The sequence below is a fragment of the Styela clava genome, chromosome 8 (genome assembly GCF_964204865.1).
Source record: "Styela clava chromosome 8, kaStyClav1.hap1.2, whole genome shotgun sequence".
Classification (NCBI taxonomy): domain Eukaryota; kingdom Metazoa; phylum Chordata; class Ascidiacea; order Stolidobranchia; family Styelidae; genus Styela; species Styela clava.
In genome coordinates this window covers 1,863,226-1,884,163 of record NC_135257.1, presented here as the reverse complement: position 1 = coordinate 1,884,163, position 20,938 = coordinate 1,863,226, and the positions used below count along the sequence as shown (strand labels likewise).

The following is a 20,938-nucleotide window of genomic DNA, read 5'->3' as shown; positions in this document are numbered from 1 at the left end:
ATCACATTACCATTTCATGATGGAAGCGCATAAAATCTTCTAACATAATGCACAATGCAAAACAAATCCAAAAAATGAAAAGCGTCGATGTGCCGTAATGTTTGCTCCGAAAACAAAATATATACAATTTTTTCCACTAGAATGCAATAATAGATTTTTATACGTCATAAATAATTTCGAATCCCATTTTATTTGACAATTTTTTGTTCGTTGGATCTCGCCATATTAAAATATTGAAATTAAATGTATCACTGTTCGGAAGTTTTAGCTCGCACGAATGAATGCATTGCACCTATACATATTAATAAAACCTCCAATGGTGCGCTTAGATTGTTCTAATCCTGCTCGAAAGTGTATAATACAAATACAGTCACTGCGTCGTTGAGTAAAACGCAATTAGAGTCCGGACCATTGTCGAGTTTGCGAGCAACGACGAAGCACATGAATAGAGTTCATATTCAACTTCAGAAACTAACGATATGTTGAAAATCGAATCGCTATTTTAGGAAATATTGTCAAGAACTACTCTGGATGCGATTACTTCTTTCTTTAACTTTTCATAATATAGTCCAGTAATATAGAAACTAATTTACCAGTCAGTAAATATAATTTTATTTCACCAGATTTGTTACTGAAATCTATATATATATATATATATACGTGAGTTATTCTGGGTTGGGATTACAGCTGACACCTCGGCAACCCGGAATATTCGCCATGAAGCAACAAATCCACTCAAGTGCAAAAGAGACTGACGCATAAACTCCGTATATGCCTTTTGCGCAACCGAAACCCCAACTTGTAGCTCCGTACAAAGTTGCCTTGCCGTTATCGTCGCATGTGAGAGGTCCTCCACTAAAAAGAAAATTTATAAGTATCTCCTCGGGAATGGATATATACAGTAGTGTGATTTAGCCGGTTCGCACCGGTTCTATAGAACCGTCTCACGGAATTTTATGAGATCAGCTAACCGGTTGGCATTACTGAAAAAAACAGTTTTTGTACAAAAAAGACTTTTTGTAACAGAACCGGCTGAAAAAATGACATTTGTGTGATGGAACCGGCTGACAAAATATTGAATCCCATCACTGGATATATATATCATATTCCACAAGTATGATATTTTTTGCCAAGCTTCATTCAATTTATAACGATGGACAACATCGTAAACACATATAGTACCTCTGTCTTGATGTGCAAACTCGGACTATATAACTTTTAATAATAAATTTGAAATACCCAAAATATAGTCTTACCTGTCGCCTTGACAAGTATCACGTCCTTTGATTTTTCCAGCACAAACAGCTATTTCCTTTTTTAAAAAGGACTCTTCATAGTTCAAAATATGCGAGCACGCTTCCGCATTTCCTATTTGAAGTCTAACTTGTTTCAGTTCATCTTTTGAACCTGTGCCCTTAGTGCTTCCCCATCCGACAGCCCAACACCACGACTCTGTATAAACATGAAATATACAGACGGTCAGGGGCGCAGCCAGGGTATTTTTAATAGGAGGGGGCACTAGAAGTTATAACAGTCACAAATAAGTGTAATTCACGACGCCGTAAGGCGTTTTAATATGATTGATTTTGAAAAAATGGCTCACTGCTACCGAATCTTCAGTCATTTAGTAAGGGAGTATCGATAATACTCGTTATTCGCGTAAAAATATCAAATTATAAAATTAAATAAAGTAATTTTGCCCACTACTTATCACGGCGCATATAAATATCTCATTAAATGACAATAAAAATTGACTTCATTAACAATATATCCCGACAAGTAATAATTTTTTTATTTCATGTACGCTGTAATCGATGCTACATGTGAGCTTGTTTTCGTGCATATAAACAATTAAAACGTCACGGACATCCGCGAGTTGTACTTCTCTCTTAAAATTAATGTTTACGCTTTTCACCGTTTTATTTCTAAATACGGCATTTTATTAAGAAACATCTTCTTAGGAAATAGATCAATATTTCGGGATTAATTTTGTCTTACTTTTATATTTCGCGTAATATTTGATCTTTCATATCACGGTTTGTAAATTAGGTTCCGATTTTAAGCGAACAATATTATCATTACCTGACCCGGGATGCGGGTTTTTATGAAGCTGATAGTTAACATTTTATGATTTCGTCGTTTGAATCCTATCTACGTGTTATTTTCGTATTGAATAATATATGAAAACTTTGTTATTGCCGGATAACCAAGTCGTGCTTTGAGTTAAAATATTGAATAAATAAATCGGCAATAAAGGCATTTCAATGTGGTCAAAATAATAATTTCCCAAAATATCTCGGGAAATTTTCATAGAATACATTATTATCTTTATCTGGTTTGACGTTTCTGTATTTACCAAATGATGTTGACGCGTTTTATGCGAAACTAGGAATTGAAAAGATATGATAGGCCCGGAAAGAAATCAAAATCAAATTCTTTCTGTCTGTTAGCGTAAGCCGTAGGAAGATTTTCGCGAATTCAAGCGATTGTTTTAACGACTCGCCATGCGTGAGGTACATATCTCAAATAGTACGGAGGTAAGCGTCACTATCAGAGCCAACTAAAAGAGATGACCGTTTCCCAACACGATTACCATTTTTTTTTCGCCTTGTTGCCTTGCTTTAAGGTGATAAAACGCAAATTAGTAGTTTGTTTTAGGCAGAAGATAGAACACTCTTATAAAAAACTTTTTCAAACGGGTTACCCCCCGGGTGGCACATACTTTTGCCTACCGTGCTCTCTTTCCGCTTGGTATTTCGGAAGGCATGCTGGTTGTACTTTATCAGAAAACTTGATTTCTGTCTTTGTTGTTATTATCACTAGATCGTAAATGATGTATGGTTCTGTAACTCCTTTTGGATGCCAACGTACTTTTGCAATCTGCAAACACGTATCGCGTATCAGTCGAATTATTTAAATAGCAGCAGGAATATTGGCAGACCAATCATGTCTTTGCTTTTTTATGTTTGAGAGTAAACAAATTAGAAAGCCAGATGTTACGTAATTAGGAAATATCGTTATCAAAAATAGAAAATGCTGAATATCACAAAATAGACAAGGAACTTGAAATTCATTGATATGACAGTGATTTAGCAGTGAGATGTTCACAGAGAGGAAGTCATTATTCGAAGTACAAATGGTTTGAACTCGCAGAGTCATCAAATGTGGGGAAATACTGATTTTTATGTACAAACCTCATATTTTTCTCCTAGGATATGATTTTGATCGTGTTTTCCAATAAACAATCTAATATATTTATCGGGGTCACCCTTGATTTTTTCCTCATCATCTTCACGTAACTTGTCGTTGAAGCAATGTAATGCTGATATGATATGTTTTGGTGAAACAATTGTTGCTCCACATGACTGAGAAAGCAAAAAATAAACAACTCACTCGTCTTGTTTACAAAAAATATCTATCAGGAGCATCCGTGATAAATGAAATATTTTAACTTTAAATTCAGGTATACCTGTGTATACTAAGCAGGCCCGGGCATTAGGTTTATGCTTGATAATGAAATGAGACTATCATCCTTTTGACAACAGTTCATCACCCATCGAAAATGAAAGCAGAAATATATTCAACTTTCAACTTACGAGCATATTTTACGGATAACATTGAACTTCAAAGATTATACCCATAAAATTTGCAGGAATAGTTCTGGTTTTATCTTAAAATGCGAGACCGCTAACTAGTATGACTTGGCGTTATCTTTTTTTTAAATGCACAGTTTGCATGAATATGAGTGTAGGTATTCGCCTGCTATTCACACCCGCCACACAACTAAATATGATCAGCATAAATTTTTATTAATTAATAAATATCTCACGCTTGAGTAGATTTCTTTACCAGCATATATACGATACGTCATTAGAGCTACTACCCATGGCCAACTATGTTTCACTGCTTCTCCTCCACCTATAAAACACCGGATTAGATTTATATTAATAATGGATATATAAATATCTTACATTCGTTTAGTAATTACTCAGTTTTTAGTAGTGCTGTTTCCAAACGTAAGTCTACAGCGCCCAGAAGCGAATGAAAAAGTAGTAACAAGAATTAAACTGCTCACAACTCACCCACGATTCGTCCGACTTTTAAATTTGGTTTGAATTTTGGAACCCCGCATTTAAAGTTGGTGTTGACAATTGTATCCTCAGATATCATGTCGACGAGATCTTTAACTGCAAATATGTAATTAATATAGCTTGAAAACATTACTAAAATTCCAATTAATTCACTAACTGTGAGATCCCTCATTCGACAATGAAAATGGGCAAAATGAAATAGTTGCTGATTGTGGCTCATAGTATCTCATCATGAAGCGCATATTATTTGTCTCCAAAAACATTCCAAGAAATGCTAAGAAATTTGATAAATTTTACAACAAACGCACAATATCATATGCACCCCAGTAAAATTTACCACAGAGAATGAAAATGTTGACAATATTTCCTTAAATATCGATTTCATTTAAAAGATTTTAGTTTTGAGTGAATATGAGCTCTATTTATGTACCTTATCAAACTATATAATGTTCGGGACACTGATTATGTCTGACTCAAAGAAGCTTTGATTGTACTTGACTCGCCAACCCGATATTTATATCCGATAAAATATTGTGCTCTATATAAGAAATATTCAATTGGAATTGGAGGCACTTCAAATTTCAAGTCGGCAGCAATTACTATAGCAAGTAAGGATGTATTGCTTTAAAATGCTCCATATACATATAGGGTTACGACACTTTACTGGAAGATACACAGAAAAGATGAATGGGAAAGGGTTACTCAAACATATATTGGATATATTATATCCGAATATATTTGGAAATTAACCAACGAAAAGAATTCCGCCGACACGAGTAGTAGTGGCAAACTGGCAATTCCAATTTGGAGATGACACTAATATCCCACGAGGACGGTATTATAATTTGTAAAAGTGAGTTCCGTGTATGCCGTGACAAGATTCCTAACAATCTGATAGAGAATCGCATTGTTTACTGCTTCTCCCTAGCAAGTGGTTGACAAGGAATATATACTGTAGTATTATATTCACTGTACACCATATTCATCAATATACGACCCGAATAAATAAAAACCGTAAAAGGGGGTTTCTTCTCATATGTTCATCTTGAATAAATCATGTTAAACGCCATATTGTGACGCTACGGATGGACCGTGAAATAACTCGTGACCGGTAAAAATTCGTTTTTGTGCAGTTAATAATGAGTTGTTGTTCGAATACATTCGACAAGGGAACAAGACCAGTCATGAAATGAGCAACGACTTCTAATCCTAAAGGTTAGATTAAAAGAATTTTACTGGTATAATAACAATGGTTAGCTTGAAAATATTAGTTACGGAGTCGTTATTACCATACTACTATCAATATACCAAGAGGCACAAATACTCATTTTAGCAAAATATTTCATCATCACGTTTTATTGGGGGTTTTCATATAGAAGCAAGTAATTAAATATTCATATTTGTTTGCACAATCGTTGTAGTCTGATTTAAATTAAATTGTTCAGTCGTACAAATATAATATCGTTTCAAGCCTCAGACTGATTTGTGCCGGATTTTACCGAAAATATTTGGCTTAATTACAATCCTGAGAGTTGGATGCTATTACATATGATTGTAAACCAACATATCTGCAAACTTACTTATGTACATCGATTTGGGAGAATAACCCAGAGTTTATTGGGAGTGATAAAGGAGGTTGTCATTAAAATCAGAATGATAGGCCTATCGTTTTCTCAAACTTACATGGATAATTTGCATCGGAAATCGGAGTTCCCTGTTCTTCCGTTGTGATAGCATTGCCTTTAACAAAAAAATATAAAACTGTCAACATCAAAACACATTACTTCTTATTTACACAAAGGCAACGATTTACGCCAAAATATTGGGTGGATTCAACCGGCACTGATCAAAAGTTTTTTTTTACCTGATGTTACAACATAGTGCGAGGTTATTTTTGCATGCAGCAAACCTAAAAGTTTCTGCTTAGTAATTTGCACAATCGGACCAAATCTGAAAGTTCGATCACAGACCTATTGTCAGATCAGAGAGAGTAGGATGACAATTTGGCGTAAAATAACATCCAACACAAATGGTACTTGTTACGACTAACGACTTCGTTAATCCACACACAATGGTCGATTTCAATAAGGCGGGACACAGCAACTTGTTAAAGAGACATTGCCAAATTTTTGGAGAAAATTACCATACAATCTTGAGGAGGAACTCTAATTCTTATATTAACGTCGCCTCCTCCAAATAAATAATTGTTCTGTAGTCATAAAGTTATTGCTCATATCTTTAATTCTTGTTGTTGTTACAGGAATGACGATTATGATTATTTATAATTCAGCGGTGATTTCTACTTTAGAAATGCATCACTTTTTGCTGCGGTATGCTCGGTTCATCAACTCCCAGAAAAAGTTGTTTCTAACCGATATAGGTAGGATATTGCCGATATATTGTATAAACTTTAGAGTAAAAATAGTTTTTCAAAACATGAGCATCATTTTTTGCAGATTTATTAAAATGTTCTCATCAAGGTTTTTGTAAGATACAACATGACATATGTGAAATATATATACCTGCGTTTATCGCCGCGATTGGACTTGGTGCCACTTCCTCGTCTGGCGATGCTGGTATATTGTTCCATGATGAACTGATACTGGGAGATCCGGAACCAGAAGGCTTGTTTACAGAAATTGATTCAAGCGACGACCCATAACCAGATAGTGACGCGCCTGTTGTAGATCCCGAGCCATAAACAGATGGCTTGTTTGTCGATGACCCCGAACCATAACTCGATCCATAAGATGACCCTGGACCATAACTGGATCCATAATACGACCCTGAACCAGAAGTTGATGATCCTGAACCATAACTGGATCCATAATACGACCCAGATCCTGAAGATGATGACCCTGAAACATAAGTTGACCCATAATTCGACCCAGATCCTGGAGATGATGACCCTGAAACATAAGTTGACCCAGATCCTGATGATGATGATGACCCTGAAACATAATTTGACCCAGATCCTGATGATGATGACCCTGAAACATAACTGGATCCATAAGATGTTCCAGAACTGGAAGACGATGACCCAGAACCGGAAGTTGATGAACCAGGACCATAATTTGCCCCATAAGATGATCCAGAACTGGAAGACAATGACCCTGAACCATAATTTGATCCATAAGGTGACCCAGAACCGGAAGTTGATGAACTCGGACCATAACTTGACCCATAAGATGATCCAGAACCGGAAGATGATGACCCCGAACCATAACTTGATCCATAAAGTGACTCAGAACCGGAATATGTTGACCCCGAACCATAACTTGATTCATAAGGTGACGCAGAACCGGAAGATGAGGACCCCGAACCATAACTTGACCCATACGGTGATCCAGAACTAGAAGATGACGACCCTGAACCATAATTTGATCCATATGACGACCCGTAACTGGTAGTCGAACCATATCCTGAACTTGATTCATAATACGACCCAGAACCGGAACTTGACGAACCGTATCCAAAACTCGATTCGTATGGCGATCCAGACGAATAGTATGATGATCCTGGTGTATGACTGGATGCATATGCTGATCCTGAACTAGATATAGACGAACCAGGACTGTAAGCTGAACCATATGTTGATTCATAACTGGTCGTTGGAGATCCATAACTTGATCCTGACGATGACCCAAAATCTCCGGGCCATGGACTGCCACCGATTAATGAAGAAATAAAACCCCATCCAGAACTATAACTTGATCCACTTGATCCGTAGCTCGAACTGCCGTAAGTCGATGGCTTAAATCGGTTGAATGTCGGACTTTCGTGTCCATAATTCTGAAGGTCAACTAAAAATGAACATTTTAAATCAATTCTGTAGTTTGATTAATTCAAATTTATAATCATTTGTATTCTAATTCTGTTTTTAGACCTAGACCCAGGATGCATTTGTTTCTCATTGCGGAAACAGCGAACGGCTGTCTATTGACAAAACGAAATGCGTAGGAACTCTAGAAAAAGAGTGGAAATACAAGTAAAAAAAACGCGGGGCAAATCAAAATTGTCGAAGATATTTTACAGAAATTCATATTTCATGTGGTTGTTCTTGCTCTTGTTTGTCCATGCAGATTAAACGCCGATTGATTTCAAATTTTGGTTAACTAAAGAAGGTTGAATCCGATAGCATATTATCATATCTATTTTTTCTTTCAAATCTCCTATGGATCTAAGGTAATATAGTTTACCGTTTCCAACGCTGGAGTAATCGTAATCTGCTGATTGTTGACTGTTGCTTCTTTCAACTGCCAAAAAATGTGTATATACCCACATAAATATATAGTAGTAAAAGTCTAATGACAACCTGCATTAGAATTCGGTAACACAGAGTTATGGATAATTGATTTGCGAAAGAAGTAAAGATAATGCTATACTTATCTGTACTGAATCGGTCGCAAGAATTTTGGTATTTATGTGATTATTTATAAAGTTATGTTTTTGTGCATGGCGTATTCAAGGTTCCGGCAATATAATTGTTATACCGCCTACTAAGCAACATAAAGAAATGACTGATGCTTCCTGTGTAAATATCCTTTCTAATGGCATTGATGGTTTTATTTTCTTATACCTTGATAAACGAAACGCCGACAAATTTGATCCTCAATCCTAAAACTGTACGGACCACATGTCGGACAACTATTATGATAAGTCTCTATAGCGATTGGCCTCCACAAAAGAATTTTTTGCAATCAAAAACATGCTATTTTGTCAATATATGAAACTCACTTTGGTCCGGGCATGTTTTTCTTCCCATTACAAGGAAAATAGCAGCAACTATGATTATTCCATCTAACACGAAAAGAAGAATTCCGATATTCTTATCTTGTGCTTGACCTGGTTCTGTTTGAGAGAAACAATAAGAAATTCTGTGATATATATGTTCAATAAAATGCATAAGTAAATTGGGTTCGCGTGGATTCTGGCAGTCGCTATAGGACACTTCATCGACTTGACAGATTTTCCAGCATTGTTGTGTTTTTTTTGCTGCCGTTCGCAAGTAACCAATGAATGTCACAGAAAAGCTGATATAAAATAATGCCCGTACTTTTTTCTGAAACAATCTTAAAATAAGAATCAAATTTACAGTCGCCTATAAAAATGCCAAGGTCAATTCACGTAGTATCAATAGAAAACGGATACAACACTGTGCTTTAGAACTTATTGAACAACTCTGCGGCCAAGAACAGAAAAACTTGAAGGTATTCAAGTTTGTCAAATAACACGATTAAATCACGATGGATGAGATTTTAAAAAATATTTTCAAACAAATTGGAAAATTCGCGTGCTTTTTGAATTGAGCATTAAACTTGGTGAAAGCACCAATATTTACCAGGGCAATCAGGTATTATGTTTGGAACCTTTCGTTAATGGCAAAAGCAGCCTCTGAAAGCTGTGACCTTAGACTAGAGGGAACACTGATCCTACATTAAAACTACAAAGACAGCGTTGAGTTCAGAATGGTATTACTTCAATCTGCAGAAATGGAGATTTGGTTACACTATATGAAACAAACTCGGGTTTGCTACACTTTTCAAAAACAAAGCTATTTAAGATACTAATGCAATTGTTCTTTATTGCAAAAGTAACTGTGAAGATCTTAAAAAATTTGATGTCTGTTAACCCAACAATTTTCCGAAGAGGTTCATGACTGGAATAGGTTGAGTGCCACAGCTCCGGGTCATTGCGCCCGCAACAATAATTTGAAATATTAATAGCTGAGCATTACTGGGTGTGCCCCAGTAAATAAATCAAATCCCCTGAATAGGAGACAAGAATTATCGCAGGACAAATATAAGGTTTCCCATAAAAGAAGTTATGACGAAATCTGCAATTAATGCTATCACTTAAAGTTCGTTGCAGTGAAATTGTTTTGGATTGTGAGATATATATAAATTTTGACTTAGAATTACAAAAAAAGAGTTTGTGTAGCGTTATCGTAATGCAAAAGATAAGTGCTTCCATGTTTCGGGTTGAGTCGAGACCGAAACGTAACGTTAGGAAAGCTGATTAGAGCGGAAGATATTTAAATTTTGAGTTAAACAAATTTTACTCACTTCCTTTACCCTTGGGCGCTTCTACTTTGCCAGAAGGTTTCAAACTCATATTTCAATCTTGATGAGAACTCCATTAACTAATGTAATAAAGGAGAAGAGCATAGGATATATTTTTTAGGTAGGCCAAAACCGGTACCTACCATTCGAGAACAGAAATTGGACTGTGATGTCACCAATGCAGTAGTTTCTGACGTAATAAACTATTTGGCAGGTAGCGAGGAAAGAGTTCAGTGACTTTCAAAATTTTCTGAACCGCAAGGCACTTTTACATCATAAATTGTTTGCCAACACCAAAGGAAAATATCCGATTTTTCGTAGACAATTCAATTAACTAATATTTATATCGGTCAGTCTTGACAAGTAAAAGAAGTAAAGTTTAGGGATAGCGAGTACCTTATCGAGTCGAGTTAAAAAAACACGAATCAAATTCTAAAATTCAAGGCCATAAATGACACATGGACAAATGAAAGATTTCATGCTCTGGCCACAAAACGTTAAAATACCAATAAGAATTATCTAATAAGACAGGCTGCTCGTATCTACAAATACTCATTTCAATATGATATATATACATATGGGCTAGGAAAGGCAAATGCGTATTTCTGCTGACACTCAGTACTTTTAAATGGATGGTTGAATGTTATATGTTAAAATGATGGTTATTGAAATTGCCAACTACGTTGTAACTCGCGAAAAGACTCAAAATAAGCATTAAGATATAAAGAGAATATTTCCGCGATCAAGAGTATGAACCAATTGATTTCGAATTTTCATCACTTAATCACTGTAAGATGCGAACGCATTTGTTCCAATGTGGTGGTCATTGACGTAGGTTCGTCACGTCTTTCGCTTTGTTTTGCGTGAAACAGATACTCACGATAAACTGCTAATCTTATTGAATTTTCATTTATGGTATATTTAATGATATAATTACATCCACGCTCCATACTGACTTAGGCCGTATTAGTAAAGCGGGCTAGTTTAGAGTGAACCATTGGTCCCAATCGTTACCAGTATGTTCGAGTGTTTTTTTTAGGTGTTATCAGTGGATAATCAGGCATTCCACATTACGGCATCTGCATCAGTATTGATAATACAATTAGTTCGCCAACTCATTTTCAAACAACGAAGGTGTGCTAATATATGAAAAGTGTATTCAACGACTAGGGAATATTATATATATATATAGTCGTCGGTTAAAAGTCCATATGCTATTCTCAAATAACATTAAATAAACTATGGCAAGTCACGCTAAGGATTAAACTTCAACTTAAATCATAAAGTATCTTATGCCAGGTATGTTGTTATACATGAGAATAAATAAAAAACAGCTTTTACTCCAATAAAAGCACATCGGGAAAACAAGTGTAATAACGCGAACCCTGCAGCTTGGATCTGCTCATTCCTATATATCGCTGCCCGAAGCGGCTGTCCCTATGCCCCCACACTTGGTCCACAGTGGTAACCTTTCATCTGTTGGAATCATTTATTGATAATTAAACTTTCTCTAATTTAACTTACTGACATCGTAATATTTTCTTTATAGTTTTAGTTTTATAAAAGCAGCATGAGAGAGTTTTATGCAACTAAGGTGTCAACTTTGCCGGATTGAATCCGCTATTCGAGGGCAAGTTTTCACCGTTACTCAAACGGGGTGACGACTTTTGTCATACGATCATTCAGAACACTTTTGCCCAGGGCCTCTCCGTGTATAATACAGTGGCAGTGAAGTGATTTTGAACTGTTTTGTATCAGAAGAGTAAAAAGCTTGAATCTTTTTCAATCATGGCGGGCGCCTCTATACGTTGTTACCACGACTAACTGAGACCATTTGGGAATAATTTTACCAATATCAACAGACACTGCAGAGCATATCTAAGCGAATCGTGTTTTGTTAGAAACTTTTTATTGCCAATCTGACGATATGATTAAGCAAACACTATTTGAAATCGAATCCAATTGCGACTCATTGCACCAACTCCTTCCGTTTGTCCCCTTGGCAGTGTCTGAATATCCGTGAAAATGTTTCTTCTAAGTCTAAGACAATGCCAAAAATAATCTCTGTTTTTGTACACACAATAAATACGACTTTCATGCAGTCGAATGACAGCACAATATTCATGACAACAGTAGACGAATACATCGATATTGTTCTGACCACCAGTTACGCCAAAACTACTATTTAAAAATAACATAATGTATAGTCTTGTTTCTTTCACCTCGTCAATTTGAAAGAAATCTCAGTTTAAGTAAAGCAGAGACACGAAGTTAAAATACGTAAATTATTCGGAATGATTTTTTTTTGGAAAGAGACATCAATATCGTACTTCATATTGGAATCAGTTCACATTTCCGTATATTCCTAATTAATCCGTTACATTATCACGATTTTATTTGGGCTCATGAGTGTTTTTACAAGCCATGATTATTTGCCGCGCTGTGGAGCCATGAAGGCATCCTAAGCCACTGATAAGTTACATATTTATCTATATCCCAGCTGAGGTGATTCTTTGTGCCACTACCAATTTCTCCACATTATATATATAATATTGTTTATAAGTATACGTTCACTTTATTAATTTTTTGTTAAATATATCACTCGAAATTATCTGATGAATAATTTGCCTAGCATTAGGAAAAAAAATGGAAACCGAGACGTCTTGGGTTGAAACACTTTGGGCAGTCTCATATATTATAGCAAAATCTCGTTAGGTTGGTCATAAACAACATATGATATACTTGGAAAATGAGCAGTCTGTGGTCAGGTAGCTTCATGAGGTCTGTGGAAATTCCTTTACTGAATACATAATTCACGGTCACAAATAACTGCTGCGCTGTAACGCGCAGTATTGCTCAAAAAATGGTGTTGCGCTTATGTCGTGTTTGGAATGAATAGAATTAAACAATTCATCATTATTTTGCCTCATCATGTGTTTCTTATCTCCTCAGTTAAATTTGCCTTCACAATATTTCCTTGAAATGATGTTTGGCGATGCAAAAATAAAGTCGGCTGTGGTTTTTACCATGTTATGTACAATCATATAAAAGTATGAGCAGGGCGTTTCTACACATTCGGTTTTCTATGTGATATTCAACAAACAGTAATTGTACCATTGTTACGTCATAAATCAAAATTTTGCTTGGCAAATTGCAAGATTGCTTATTTGCTCATCCAGAGATTGAAAGCTTCTTGCCGCCTTTGCAATAAACACCATGAGTTCAAGAAAGACTGGTTTAAAACAGGAAACCAAAAAAGGTTAGATAAATATACGGAGTAAAAGCCAATAAGGTGAACCTTATTTCTATGAAGTTTGCTCTTGGCAAAATCCGAGGCACAGAGGAATCGCCGGACTATATATATATATATATATATGTAGACTGGAATGTCGCCGATAATTGATATTGCCTTACGCGAGACTCTAATAAGTTACCGCTATTAGGAAACCTTTGTGGACAAGAGAGATTTCTGGAAAATAGGTCTTAGTGTGAAACAGGGCTGATAGATAGGACGTGATCGTACCGGCTAGATGAAGTCAGCATCTTTAATGATATACTGCATCGACTGCATGACTTCGCTGCAGGCAAGGCCCGTAATGTAACTTTAATTGTGGTTGTGTATTAACCTAGAAGAAAATGTGAAGACGAATTCATTATTTATTACCAAATCTACATGATATAATTCTTATTGTTACCTGGTCGTCGCCCAATAGTTATTGACCCTGACAATATACCTTAGCTTGTTGTTGCCCAAAGTCAGAACGTTCGGACTAAAATTTAAACTACCGACTGAAAGTCAGAAGGATCATTTATAAGTTTATCATTGTGCCACAAACGTCCGTAATTGGATGCTAACAAAAAAAAATTCTATTCAGCGCTGCCAGGAAAACCATTTTGTTTCAATTAGGCAAAAATTGTATGGCGCAGTGGTGAGATCACTTGCACATGTTTACATATACCCTTGCACTTTTTTCGCCTGAATAATGCTTTATATTTTTCAGGTGTGACTTTTGCTCGAGATAAACAAATCGGTATCCTTCTCTTTGGCTTGAGTTCAATACTTTTGGTCAGTGCTGTTATACTGTTTGTGGGAACACCATCTTGTTCAGAAGTGGGTATGTGGTTATTTGGTCTAATTGCATGTCACAAGCGATTCGATGTGAAAGTGTTTGTTCTGCTCCTGGTTTTGGTCGCTATGTAATCAAGCCAATTGAATACGATTACTTTTTATAATTGTTTTGACATAAAGCTATAAATATACCCACTTTATCAATTGTAATTCAATAATACTGCCCTAAACACCTTTTTATATTGACAAAAAGTAACATTCTTTTTAGTGGACAGCAGAAGCTCAGCAGACTATAATGTTCCAAGCGACGAAAACTGTAAGTTCTTTCTAACTCTACCATGCTATCTGAAAACTTCAAATATATTAAATTTAGTTGTGAATTTGTATATATGATTATTTATTGTAAATTTCTGACATGTTAATCTTTATAAATTCATAATTTGTAGACGATTTGATCGTTTTTGACCAAATTTCAACCACCTTTTTGACTATTGGAATAATATTTTAACGCCTGCAATAACTTCCAAGAAGTGCCCATTGTTTGCACCCGAATATTTCAGTATTCTTTTGGATAGAATACTTGCGACCTTTTTGGTAAAAGTATTATTGAATATTTATCTTATCGAATTTTTCTCTTTACCACAACATAACCTAATTTATAAGAGTGGATTTAGCAGTTAGCCAATGTCGTATGTGATTATTAATTTTTTAATCTTAATCCAAAGTTGAAGTTCAATTCCATGGCCATCAGACGCCGACTCTCAATCGATTCAAACCATCTTATTATGGAAGTTCAAGCTACAGCTCTTCGTATACTTCCAGCCATGGATCCTCACCTTACGCATCAAGCTATTCTACCTCTCCTTACGGTCAAGGATCGTCTTATTCCGGTTATGGCTATAGCTCATCTTACGGCACATCATCGTACAGTTATCCAGGTTCCTCGTCAGGCAATAATTGGACTGGGTGGACCAGACCAGGACTAAGTCCAAGCTCACCGTCTACTAGCTCCAGTTCTTATTCTGGTATTGACTGGTCTGGATGGACAAGACCGGGACTAAGTCCAACTTCACCGTCTACTAGCTCCAGTTCTTATTCTGGTATTGACTGGTCTGGATGGACAAGACCGGGACTAAGTCCAACTTCACCGTCTACTAGCTCCAGTTCTTATTCTGGTATTGACTGGTCTGGATGGACACGACCAGGCTTAAGTCCAGTTTCGTCTACTTCGAGCTCTGGGTCTTCTGGATCCTATTCCGGTATTGGCTTGGCCGGAGGGACAAAACCCAGTCCAAGTCCGGTTTCACCATCTGTTAGCTACGGATCTTCTGCATCTTATCTTGGTACTGAAACGCCAGGTTCAAGTCCAGGGTCTCCATCAAGTACCCCCAGTTTGTCTGGATCTTATTCCGGTATCGACTGGTCCGGATTTACAAAGCCCTCCGTAGGTTCATTGTCACCGTCTACAACCTATGGATCTTCTTCTTCAACCTATGGATCTTCGTCCCCATACACCAGCATTTCTTCGCTAATATCGGCTTCTGGTTCAAGCTATGGAACAAGTTCGACTTCTGGATCGAGTTCTATCTACGGTACTGGGTCTACTTATGGGACGAGTTCGACCTATGGCTTTGGCGTGGGATCCAGTTCCGGATCTTCTACAAGTTCATCGTCTAATGGGTACAGTAGCAATTCAGGTACTTCGTCAACTGGAATTAGTTCAAGCTTTGGGGTGGCAACAACTTCCGACGATAAAGAAACAACAAATCAAATTAACGGAATAAATGTTGGTTCTGGTAAGAAAATAATATAACATTCAGTAATATAGGCTACACTATTTCATTAATTTAGATTTATTCGTGTTTACTCATAGCAATGATTTGAATTTAATCAATCAAATATATGATTTTAATATGCAACAAGAACTTTCATAAAATCTACGAGCAATCACTGGCGTTCAATGAGCTATATATATATATCAATGAATTACCTTCACGATTACGCGCAGTAAACTAAGTATGTATGTCCAGTCTGTTCTAAAACACTTGTGCGTTGGGAAATTTTCTCTTATCACCCTGACTGTTTGCAAAAATTTATGCTGATAAATCATGTAAGGGTTCGGTACGAGTATTTAACATCCATATTTATTCTTGATTCGTATGAATTAGCGATACGAATACTGCACTACATCCCAGCCCCTCAGTAAAATTCTGGAAGTTTGACAAATAAATATATATATTCCAATTTCTGAACAAACGACAGGATAAACTTGTCTTTAGTAATCTATGTTTTTTCTGGTAATCAGCACCAGTTTATAATGCAATATTAACACAACACAAAAAAATAACTTCAATGGCATTTGGCTGGCATCTGCCTCAGGCAATGTTATTTCAGAAAACAATGAGGTGGGGGGCGTTGGGGGGGGGGGGGGGGCAAATGCCATTGAAGTTGATTTTTGTGTGGATAATGCACGATAATCTGGTGCTGATTATCAGAAAAATTTGCAAATTACTGAACACAAATTATTGACTTTTCCGATTCAAACCAACTTTACTGTGTACTTGCATCGCAAATGAAAGCGATAGCATTTTATAATAGCAAGTAAATCAAAAAAAGAATCTTGTGAATCAATGATCTTGTTTTTCACGTTTCAAATTACTCAAACTATTCACGATGGCAGAAATAGGAAAATTCCGAAAATGGGAGCTTTTACTCTGTAGCATCTAATTGGTGCGAAAATAATTAATATACGAGATAAGCCAAAAGTAGGGTATCATTTATTAACTAAGTCTTAACTAAATAATAATAACTGTTACTTTATATTTGTCGTGTATATGAACAAATACATTATTTATTTTAGGCGGATACGGCAGCAATACAGGCGGATCAGGATACCCTGCAACCAATGTAGAAGCAGACGGAAAATATCCGTGTGAGCACCGTTTATTAAATTATTGAATTTTATTTGGGTATCGACTAATATTGGTTGAAATTCTCAACAAAGTATCAGCATAACAGAATAACTTTGGAGAAACAATAACGTTATGAAAATTGACGAAACATAATACGCATTCTTTTTGCAATTGGTGTTCGTAAAGACAAAGTAAGTTTATTCCTTAGATTATGCTGTGAAGAATTTTAAGCCTCTAACAAAAAGCGTATCTGAAAGAGCTAATTTTGAGAAAATGGACAAACTTAAACGTTGCAGTTTTGTTTCATTTTAAAAAATAAAATGTTGTGTAATGTGAAAAAAAAATTGACAGACGAAGATCTTGTTGATCTCATCCCAGAAGATAGATTCGACGAAACAGGTTTCAAATGTGGGATTTCGAAAATCAAACCAAATCTAAAAACAGGAAGAGTTGTAGGTAAGCTGAAAGCAGGCGTGTTATTTAAAGTTGAGGTAAATCATAGAAATCGTAAATGTTGATTAAAGATTTTAAACGAGTTACTTGTATTTGGCCCGCCTGTAAAAAAGGTTGCACACTCTGCTTTATTATGTATGGCGTTTGCCATTCTCATTTTACGGATTTGACGAATATTTAAAACTTCACCATAAAACCCAATTTTTCTATACGGCTTTATCATTATTCATACTTTTCTTTAAGTCCAAATTGTTATTGTTTAAGCACACGCTACATATCCAATAAAAGTGAGGAGGAAATCAAAGTAATTTTTTCCAACGTGTCAAAAATTTGAATATCTAATATTTACAATATAGATATATATGAATCGTATGATGTACTGAAAATGAATTGATACACTGTGATCAGATAATAATTTTTTGGATATCAGATTGAATAGATTATGTGTAAGAGAATTTGAAATATTGTAGCCCTGTTATGATATTTATCATTGTGCATTTTACTCGATGTTATGAAGGTTCCGAAGGATGAAAATTCGCAAGTCACTATTGGATTACGCAGTTTATTTTCGTAAAATCAAAAGTGATTATGGAATACATATAATGATTGGAAAAATGGAGGTTCATTATTTATACCGATAAACAAAAAAATGAGAAATACGTTTTTATTCAAGTAGCCTCTCTCAACTCAATTTCAATTGTGCCTTTCTAATGTACTTGACCTCCATTTTATTGTAACACTCTCGTAATTGTTGCAACTTGCAAGTCTTTGCTTTGGGAGCCGTATGATCTTCAAGAAACATGGGGTGAAATATCAACGCCTATTATTTAGTTGGTAATATTTTTTCCTAACACGTTATAGGTGGATCGATAGTTGTAGAACACAGCTGGCCATGGATGGTCGATGTTATGAAACGCCGTATCAAACCTACCGCTGGAAAACCAGCTTATTATCATGTGAGTAGTGTATTACGTTGAAAGATGACAATTGTCGCGTACTTCGTATCTGCATTCTGCATATAAACGAATCAATCCTCGTAAATATTTTAACTCCGTGTAGGAGCCACGTGGCTTCGGGTGGCCACCCATCGACTCGCATATGGACTCAGGCGTTGCTATCCCCTGACATCTGCGAACACTTAAAGCAGTAACAGTGTTTGAACAAGATACCACCAACATTTGGATTTCAATTGAGATATGTGAGATGAATTAATAATCTAAACAAAAATTTATTCATATTCAGTCCTGTGGTGGAACTCTTGTTTCACCAAGACATGTTATATCGGCTCTGCATTGCTTTTCAATGGATACTTCTAAATACAAACCTGGAGAACTTGGACCAGATCCTATCAAAGGACGGAGAATATATGTCGGAAAGCATGACCATGGAAAGATAACTGGAGAAGGATACGAGGCAAGTGAATAAAAAACTTCACCCTCTCTGTCCGTACATACCATTGTATTTTGCATATTGTATATCACGTTGTTGAATTATTGAAAATTACCTTTTTCTGAAAACGAGCACGACCGTTGCTTTTATCCCACAATACGTAATATCTAATCGGTGAGCTGTTTGACTGCGAATTCATTGAACATTTCTCTTTCATAGAATCTCAGTATGCGTTTTCATTAACCCTAATTATACTCTTTCAGATAGTAAAAATTCGGCGTCATCCACAAGGGTATATCCAGAATAGGAGGTCAGAATTTGATATTGTTCTGATAACGTCAGAAAAGGAAATTACATTCTCGGACAAAGTACAGCCGGCATGTTTACCAAAATTCAAAGCGGTGAAACCGGAAGGTGATTTTTTTTTTATTAAAATGTGAGGGATAAAACCTGCAATAATATTCCTCAGCGATCGGAGCGAAAAACTGTAACTAATAAGATGACACAACAGTTTGGGAAAATGATTTGCATTTATACCAAATAGTAAATTTTTGCAAAACGCATTCAGACTTTTTAGGACACCAATGTTTCTCTACATTCTCAACATTTTCTAAGATTTTTAATACTTTTAAATATATATATATATTTTATACTTAAACTAACTTCTGGAATAAAATTGCACCAGATAATATATATGGTACAGGAATTTAAAAATATACTATCATAAAATAATTTCTGTCTTGAGTTTTCTGACTTACAAATTAAAATCAGTTTAAAAAGTTTAGTTCGGCTTAAAAAGTTATCAAACTCGCATAATTTAAACAGTATTTAGTGATATCAAATAAACCATGTTTCAAGTATTTGGAATTTCTTTAACATTCACCTAATTCGTATACAGCATTCTTCTTGCATTTGACCCTCCACTTCAACGTGATAAGATTATTATTTTGTTGGTATATGTTTCATCGTGCTTATAACATCAGCCAGTGGTATTTTGCGTCATTCTTTGCAAGCTTTTGTTTTTAAGAGTGGTTGTTTAACAATCCTCAGGGACTATCCGTAGCTCACTAAGACATAATATGTCTGCTACAATTCAGGCACTTGGTGCTGGGCCTATGGATGGGGAAGGACGTTTGGCACTGGTGGAAAGGGATTCCTGAAACAAGTAAAGCTTGAGATAGGCGACATACAAGCGTGTCGTACAGCATGGAGAAGAGATAGTATTAAACTTGAGATGCATGTTTGCGCCGGTAAAGAAATAGGGCAGGATACTTGCGGAGGTGACAGGTAGTAAAATGAAATTGTCGTTAAACTTTTTCCAATTGTTCGTAGTGGAACAATGTTTTTCATTCTGACTTTCGGAGTCATCGATACGTTTTGGATATACTGTTTGAATAAAGAGACGAATACCGTCTCCAACGTTGATTTTTATAAATATGCGTAACGGCCATTGTTAATGAAATAAGAACGTGTAAAGGCATTCAATATTTCCAATGCAAGAGTCCTATTATAAATCGAAAATTTTATTGCGAAGGAATCGGGAATATTCTAAAATATTTTACATTATTCTTTTATATGTACTATAATAATGAAAATGATTGTTAGACTAATCGACCTGCTACCAAAAACTACTAATAATCACATCGATTTTTAGTGGTGGACCTCTCACTTGTGAGGAACACGGAAAAGCAATATTATACGGGGTGACAAGTTATGGAAAAAGTTGTGCAACCGGTCTATACGCTGTCTACGCTGCCACATCTTTCTCTATGGAGTGGTTTTGTTGCTTTATGGCTAATATACCTAGTTGTATTGATATTGGTTGTAATCCAAACGGTACCAAATAATGATGTTATATGCAATAAAACATGTGGACTCGTCACATCCTTAAACTTCATAAAGTATTTTTGTTCCGATAATCTATATATTTGTAGTAGGAATATATCTTTTGTTCGCAGACAC

General features: G+C 35.8%; 2 protein-coding genes across 2 annotated transcripts; one reads left to right on the top strand and one right to left on the bottom strand.

Annotated features, from left to right (window-relative positions):
* Window positions 1–574: 574 nt before the first annotated feature.
* LOC120346271 (uncharacterized) lies at window positions 575–10,307 on the bottom strand. The gene is made up of 11 exons (XM_039415974.2): window positions 10,157–10,307; window positions 8,829–8,942; window positions 8,291–8,347; window positions 6,614–7,894; window positions 5,775–5,831; window positions 4,083–4,187; window positions 3,830–3,918; window positions 3,195–3,365; window positions 2,733–2,880; window positions 1,257–1,452; window positions 575–855 (listed from the first exon to the last, which is right to left on the bottom strand). The coding sequence occupies exons 1-11, from the start codon at window positions 10,203–10,205 to the stop codon at window positions 666–668; spliced, it is 2,457 nt and encodes an 818-aa protein (XP_039271908.2). The 5' UTR covers window positions 10,206–10,307; the 3' UTR covers window positions 575–665.
* Window positions 10,308–13,318: 3,011 nt separating this feature from the next.
* LOC120346587 (uncharacterized) lies at window positions 13,319–20,877 on the top strand. The gene is made up of 11 exons (XM_078114987.1): window positions 13,319–13,412; window positions 14,155–14,268; window positions 14,491–14,538; window positions 14,948–16,018; window positions 17,083–17,154; window positions 17,486–17,590; window positions 18,449–18,543; window positions 18,830–19,000; window positions 19,240–19,390; window positions 20,074–20,263; window positions 20,631–20,877. Exons 1-11 carry the CDS (start codon window positions 13,370–13,372, stop codon window positions 20,821–20,823), a joined length of 2,253 nt encoding a protein of 750 aa, XP_077971113.1. The 5' UTR covers window positions 13,319–13,369; the 3' UTR covers window positions 20,824–20,877.
* Window positions 20,878–20,938: the final 61 nt, after the last annotated feature.